The sequence below is a fragment of the Ammodytes marinus genome (assembly GCF_949987685.1).
Source record: "Ammodytes marinus genome assembly, chromosome: 17".
Taxonomy (NCBI): Eukaryota; Metazoa; Chordata; class Actinopteri; order Uranoscopiformes; family Ammodytidae; genus Ammodytes; species Ammodytes marinus.
Genome location: NC_137221.1, coordinates 5,507,034 through 5,514,424, shown reverse-complemented (window position 1 = coordinate 5,514,424; position 7,391 = coordinate 5,507,034). Strand labels below are relative to the sequence as shown.

The following is a 7,391-nucleotide window of genomic DNA, read 5'->3' as shown; positions in this document are numbered from 1 at the left end:
AAGCATAATTTTTTAATACAAAAACAGAACAAAAAAATTGTTTATAATTTTCGTTTTTTTCCGTTTAGACTTTTACACAGTTGACTCTCAGTAACACCCGGCCCTCTATGACGTCATAGCACGGCATCAAAGGGTTCGAAGACTCGTCTCCGTCGCCATGGATACCCCTTCACTCAAAGAGACAATAAATAAATAAAAATCACCTTAAGATTTCTTTCTTTCTTCCTGTAATTTCAATCGTTTTTTTCCCGCCATAATCTTCACCATCTCTTACACTGAGATAACACGGACACAACTCGGGGCCCGTCGGCGACAGGACATTTGAAAAAAGCCTAGAAGAAGAGATTATGGGGAGGGACTTGAGGGAGGAAACCCGCTCTCATTGGTCCACTCCGCCCAGCACTCCTGTCATTCATATTTGTAGTTCTCTCTACACATGAAGGGCAAACCCCTTTGGTCATGGTCTGGGAATTGTAGTCATTAGCAAAAGAGAAAAAAAAAATTAACAAACAAGGCTGCCGCTGCAATCAGCGACCTAGTGAATGATGTAATGTTACAATGAGGAAGTAGAAACACACTTTATGTCACACGTAATGTCAGAAGAGCGGAGCCGACTTTTTCCTTGGTACAAAAAAAAAATCACAATTTCTTTAACCATATAATACTAGATCACTCTCTCCGCCAAATGCTGATATGACGTGAAACTGAAAAATAAATAGACTTTTTTCTTTTCAAGCTAGATAACAAAAGTACAACTGGATTATAAATTAACCAGAAAACAAGAAGAAGAAAACAAAACAAAAACAAATGACATTCGCAAATTAAATTTTTTGCATACAGTGACTCAAGTCAATGACCTCTTATCATTTCCTGTAACAATGACACACATTATACACACACACACACACACACACACCACCTTCTGTATGTATGTGTGTGTGTGTGTGTGTGTGTGTGCTGCTGGGTCGCTCAGGGCAACACAGTGTCGACATTAAGGTGGAACTGCAGAGGAAGAGACGGTTAGTGCATGCTGGTTGTGGAACACGGTCATTAACATCATCGGGTTAAAGTTACACACGTCGTATACTGTCAGTTATGTGCTGTTAGTCGAGTGTGTCGCCGTATAAATAGTCCTTTCGCTTTTGCAAGTATGGGTGTTTTTTCATGTGTGTTGGATTGTTACACATCGTCCTTTCAGTTAAATCACACCCACACACACACACTCACACCGACACACACACACACACACACGTCTGATCTGAACGTTCCAGCGGTCGGGAGGAGCCTGTGCTGCGGTGTTAGAGTGTGTGAGTGTTTGCCCTCGGCTGTAGCAGCACCACCACCACCGATCCTCCACGTCTGAGGTTAGCCCGGTGTGTGTGTGTGTGTTTGTGTGTGTGTATGTGTGTGTGTGTGTGCTTCGGCATAATCTGCAGAGGTGAAGTTTTTTTTTCTCTCTTCTCGCCAACCATTCCAGAGGAAGCGACATGGCAGTCGTTGCATATTTTCTTTTTTAACTCAACGTTGAGACTTCTGGCCCACAAGCCAAAATAATAACCCACAATTCTTTCTCTCGTTTTTTTCCTGAATGTCTTTTTTAGTTTTTGTAGCCGTGGTGATAGTGGTGGTGGTGTGTCCCACTCCTTACCGCACGCACCTCTGTGTTCACATGTGTGTGTCAGTGTCTGTGTGTGTGTGTGTGTGTGTGTGTGTGTGTGTGTGTCTGTGTGCGTGCGTGCGTAAAGCAGTTTAAAGACTTTCTCTGTTGCTCTCTGTCAGAAGAGTGTAACACACAAAGTAAGGCAGCATCACGTCACGTCCGTCGGGTGTTTTTGGTTCTGCGTTCCAAAGACAAAGCAGGAGACTGGAAGGCAACACGGGGTACACGCTTCTTTAAAGGGGCAGAAGTCGGTTTGGATCCCACGGGCTCCGGCCTGGGACTAGCAGAACCAGAACCCCCCGCTCCTCTTGTGCGTCTCTTTACAGTCCGTTTAGAGACCGGGGGAAAGAGTGAGAAGGAGATTTAACACGTCCCATCGGTCTCCGTCCTTCCCAGTGGAGAATGTCAGTCATATAGTGCAACAAATTCTACACATAGCCCCAAAATGGCCGCCCTCTGTGAACCAGTTTCTCCCCGCTGGCTGGTGTGTTATTTCCTGGCTGACGCAGGGGTCTTTGGGCTGGGGGCCTTCTTGGAGATGGTGGGGATCTTGGAGGGTTTGGCGCCCCCTCCCGGCCGTCTCGGGGTGTCGGAGGCGTCGGAGCAGACGGAGCGAGCGTCCTGGAGCTCCGAGGCGTCTGAGGCATCGCTGCCACGGCGACTGGAGGCTCGGCTGCCCGCGCGGCTACCGGCCCGGCTGGTCGCTCCACTGGCTGTGGACGCACCTCGCTTAGGATCTGACAGGGAGACAGAATAAAGACTTAATAGAGTAATCTATCTATCTATCTATCTATCTATCTATCTATCTATCTATCTATCTATCTATCTATCTATCTATCTATCTATCTATCTATCTATCCGTCTATCCATCCATCTATCCGTCTATCCATCCATCCATCCATCCATCTATCTATCTATCTATCTAGTATCTATCTATCTAGTATCTATCTATCTATCTATCTATCTATCTATCTATCTATCTATCTATCTATCTATCTATCTATCCATCCATCCATCCATCCATCCATCCATCCATCTATCCATCCATCCATCCAGAACCCAAAGTCTCACCGGTTCTTGTTGGTTTATGGGCCGATCCTCCGTTCTCTCCCGTCAGCGACCCTCGGCTGGAGTGGAACGTCGGCCGCTTCAGCTTGGAGCCCGACGCCGCCCCCTGCAGGAGACAACAGCAACTTCAGCCAGGGATAATAATATAATATATTGAAGTCGCTTAAAGGTGCAGTGTGTAGTGTCTGAATAATAATATATTGGCATCTAGTGGGGAAAGTTCTAGAATGCAACACTCCCTGGGTAACCCCACCCCTTTTGAATAATAACAGAAGCTACAGTGGCCTTCAAGGACAAGAACAATACTAGATTCTAAAAAATGCACCTGACGACATTCTAACCATGACGCTTCCAACATGGATTCCTCCATAAGACCTGCCTGCTCAATGTACAAAATGTAATATTAATATATTGTAATTTTCCGCTCAGGAGGATAATTCAGATTATTGGCAGAGGTGATTTTACACCAATGAGGACATATTTATGAATGAGGATATTGATTTTAGCTAATAAATTACTTAAAACGTTACACAGTGTCCCTTTAATAACTTCACTGTGGTGAGCTCGTGTCACATTAGAAACAAAGACAACTTCACCAGACAGAAATAGACCTAATAGACAACTAAAGACAAATGAAAACTATACACACAGGGACTTCTAGAAATTATAGAATATCACTACCTAACTGTTATCTTTGTGTCATATTTATAGCTTTATAAAACAATGTTTTAATTATTTGCTTTATACTAAAGTTTATATCCAGTCAAACGTACATATAAATATATACAGTATGTGTGTGTGTTGCACTTAAATTAAATTAAACCATAAAAAAGATTTTCAAAAGATTTGCTTATACTAAAGTTTAGTTAGTAAAGTGAAGTCCAACCTAAATATAGACAGACATAAATACACTTAATAATATGTTTCACTTGTTATTAAAACCTTGCATCTTCTCAGCTCGACCTCCTCATGTTTATTCTTAAATCAAAGCTCGGAAAATCTTCACGACTCTAAAGAGATGACGTAATCTTCAATTCAAACATGACGACCACAAAAAAAACTGCAGTTTCAAACTGTTCACATCACAGCAGCCAAAGTATATGTTTGTACAGTGTGTGGTAGTCTGTGTGTGTGTGTGTGTGTGTGTGTGTGTGTGTGTGTGAGCACCCGGTAGTGTGCTCACACAGTGGGTACGATGGAGTGACATATGAGACCATCAAAGCCAGAAAACCCCAGTCTACCCAAATATTAACATCTTTATTTAACACCTGCTTGATTAATGGAAAGGTACCAGGTTCATGGAAGGGGGCCCTCATCCATAGAATACCCAAGAAAGGCAATATTCCCAGCGACCCATCCACATGGAGGGATATCTCTCTCCTTCCCACTGTCTATAAAATATTCATGAAATGTCTGCTTTCTCGCATCCTCCCATGGCTTGTAGACACTGGCATTCTCTCACCCAAACAAAAAGCCTACATAGACAGACAGGGTATGAACGAGCATGTGTTCTGCCTTAAAACTGGAATCGATGACTTTAAACACCAATCATGTAAACTGTATACTGTATTCCTGGACTTCAGAGATGCCTTTGGAACACTACCTCACAACATAATGCTGGGTTCACTGGAGGAGATCCATCTACCCCAGCCCTTTGTGGACATCATAACAGATGTGTATAAGGGCTCTTTCCTGCAGGTGATCTGTGGAGCCCAGCTCACAGAGCCCATTCCTCTCCAGGTTGGGATTAAAACAGGCTGCCCCTGGAGTGCGGTGAATTTCATCCTGGCCATTAACCAGTGGCTCAAGTGGCTCTGTCTGTGTGCACCATCTCATATCAGATCCCCAAACCCTGTCCAGGGGTACGCTGACGATGTGGAGGTGTCCTCCAGAGACGAGGGCGTCATACACACCATGCTGGCCAGAACAGATGAGTTTCTTCACTGGTCCAAGCTGGAGGTAAAGCACACCAAGTGTGCAGCACTATATGAACGACGTAGCGGTGGCAACCGCTGGTACAAAGCCAAATCTGACCAACCCCCCTCCTTCACAATCATGGGGCAGCCTATCAGAGTCTACGCACGCCATGAGTCATACACCTATCTTGGCCATAACATCAACATTGCAGGTGAGTGGGGAGAGCAGGTACAGGAGTTATGCTGTGACTATAAGAACAGAATCGATCTAATCGACTCCTCCCCCCTTCCTGTGGTCATGAAACTGGACGCTATCAGACAGGTGGCCCTGGCAAAGATTCAACACCTCTTTGCAAACATCCACATCCCACAAAATGTCCTACGGGACATGAACAATAAAACAGTCCAGGCTGTCAGGAAATGGCTAGGGCTGAATTCTCATTCTACCAGAGACATCATCTTCCTCTCACATAAAGAGGGGGGGTTGGGTGTCCCAAACGTGGAATGGGTATACACTGCCACCAGGCTGTCACACCTCATCCGAATGCTCAACAATGACGATGCCACAGTCAGAGAGCTAGCCAGAGCCTCCCTGCTGCTGGACCTCGGGAAGAGGAAGGTGCCCCTGGCCCCAGCAGGCCAGGACAGCTTCCTGGGCTTCAGGAGGAAGAGGAGCGGGAAACTGGACACACAGGCTGCAGGCTTTGGAGTCCGGTCGGACTGGCCGGACCTAAATGATCTGTGCAACAGAATGACAGTTAAACTGGAATGGACACAACATAACTCACACACAGCACCACAGCCATCTGATGCAGTTGTCACAGATTCATCTGTAACAGTCAAGGCTACTGTCAATTACAATGAGGAAAAACACACACTACAGAACACAACAGCTAGGAGACTCCTCCTCCACGTAAAGCAAGCAGAGACCAAACAACACTGGACTGGACTCAGAATGCAGGGGAAGCTAGCATGCCTGGACTTTGCCAACCACTCTGCTTCACACTCCATGTACACAAATGCTGCTGTCGGTGAGGACATCCTCTGTTTCACAGCTAAAGCCAGACTGCAGGTGCTACCTACTAAATACAACCTGGCAATATGGTACCCTGCACACAACCATCCATACTGTATAATGCACTCAGACCATCAACTTGAATCTGTTGCTCATATTGTAAATGGCTGTACTATGTACAAAGGACTTTATATTGCACGCCACGACCGAATTGTCGATCTGATAGCTAGCGCTGTAAAGAAAGTATTGGCAGAAAATGTGACCATGTACAAACATTCTCGTATTATGCCGGAGTGGTTCAACAGCTCTACTGATGTGTTCTGTAACATCCCTAACACCCCGGATGTTGTGTTTCTGGACAGAGCCAGTAGGCAGGTGCTGCTGCTTGAAGTAGGCTGTGTGTACGATCTGTACATGGACATTGCCTTTAGTGATAAAATCATGAAGTACCAGCTCATTCTGTCCAAACTAAGTGAACTGGGCTATCAAAGCAAACTTGTGGTGTTGATCTTTGGCAGCTTGGGGCATGTCCACCATCTTGTTTTCACTGGGTTAAGGCTGGCAGGGCTCTCCAGCAGGACATCCAAACAGCTGTCAAAGTTCTGCTCCATATCAGCGGTGACAGGCAGCCTGGCAGTGTGGCGCAGGAGATGTTTTTTATACCCTTGAACACTGTCCTATCTCATTTCTGGAAATATTTGAATCCTGTCTGTTGTAATGTGATTGGTGGACTCAAATAAAGAATTAAAATGTGTGTGTGAGCACCCGGTAGTGTGCGTTAGTGCATTAGCGCGTTCATTAGGGTGGGGGGGTCGGTTGGGACAGGGGTTGAGGGTGCAGGGTGGGTGGGTGGGGTGAGTGTGTTACCTCGTGCCCGGGAGTGGAGTGGCCGTGGGGCAGATCTGGGCAGCACTGGCACTTGCTTGGCGTCGGTGTTTTACTGTGAACCAGCCAGGGCTTGGCATAGTCACGTGAATGAGTAAGGGAGGACTGAAGGGAGCAAGGGAAGGATGGAGGGAAGGAGGGAAGGAGGGAAGGAGGTAAGGAAAGGTGGAGGATAAAGGAGAGCAAAGCAGCAGAAGAAAGAAGAAAATGAAAGAGGGAGTTTTGGAAGAGGGGAGCGGTAGTGTAGCGGAGGAAGTGCAGCGCAGTGTATTTTGTGTGTTTTTTTTAAACCCAGAAAAGCAGGAGGATTATTTTTTAAATTGAAGCGAGGTTGGTTAGCGGGGTTTGAATGGCAGGAGCGAGGGGGGGGGGGGAAGGCAAAAAGATGAAAGACAAAACGAAGAAAAAAATAAAAATTCACAGTTAGGGGGTGTGATGGTTTTTGACAATAACAACAACAGGAGGATGACAACAAGCGAACAATGTGTAACAGAAAATCATAAAAACACACAGACACACACACACACAAGCTCGATGGTGTTTTGTTCCTTCCCAACGGAGCCTTCAAGGCAGCACTGACTGGAAGGCTCTATCCCCTCACCTTATCCCTTACCCTAACCCTAACCAGTGCTGCCTTGAAGGCTACGTTGGGGGCACAAAACACCACAGCTAGACACACACACACACGCACACACACAGTCACCTGTGTACAGTCAGTCTCACACACTCACTTAACACTGTGACACAGTAATCAGATGACAAATGAAAAACATCACTAACACAATGACACACAGGACGACATGTGGTTAGAACACTGAGCTTCTAGTGTTTCCCTGGTGATGAAGAT

The 7,391-nt window shown here is 45.8% G+C and overlaps 1 protein-coding gene across 5 annotated transcripts in view; it reads right to left on the bottom strand.

The window, feature by feature from the left end:
* macf1a (microtubule actin crosslinking factor 1a) overlaps window positions 1–7,391 on the bottom strand; it is a gene marked incomplete at its 5' end in the record, with an annotated part of 251,006 nt that continues 243,615 nt past the window's right edge. For 4 of the 5 annotated variants that reach the window (XM_080045300.1, XM_080045301.1, XM_080045303.1 and 1 more), the window contains 3 exons: window positions 1–2,397; window positions 2,732–2,834; window positions 6,527–6,649. In XM_080045300.1, the coding sequence (XP_079901426.1) occupies window positions 2,150–2,397; window positions 2,732–2,834; window positions 6,527–6,649 (474 nt within the window). In that variant the 3' untranslated portion in view covers window positions 1–2,149. The remainder of the gene's footprint in view (window positions 2,398–2,731; window positions 2,835–6,526; window positions 6,650–7,391) is intronic. The other variant, XM_080045302.1, reaches the window with a different exon arrangement.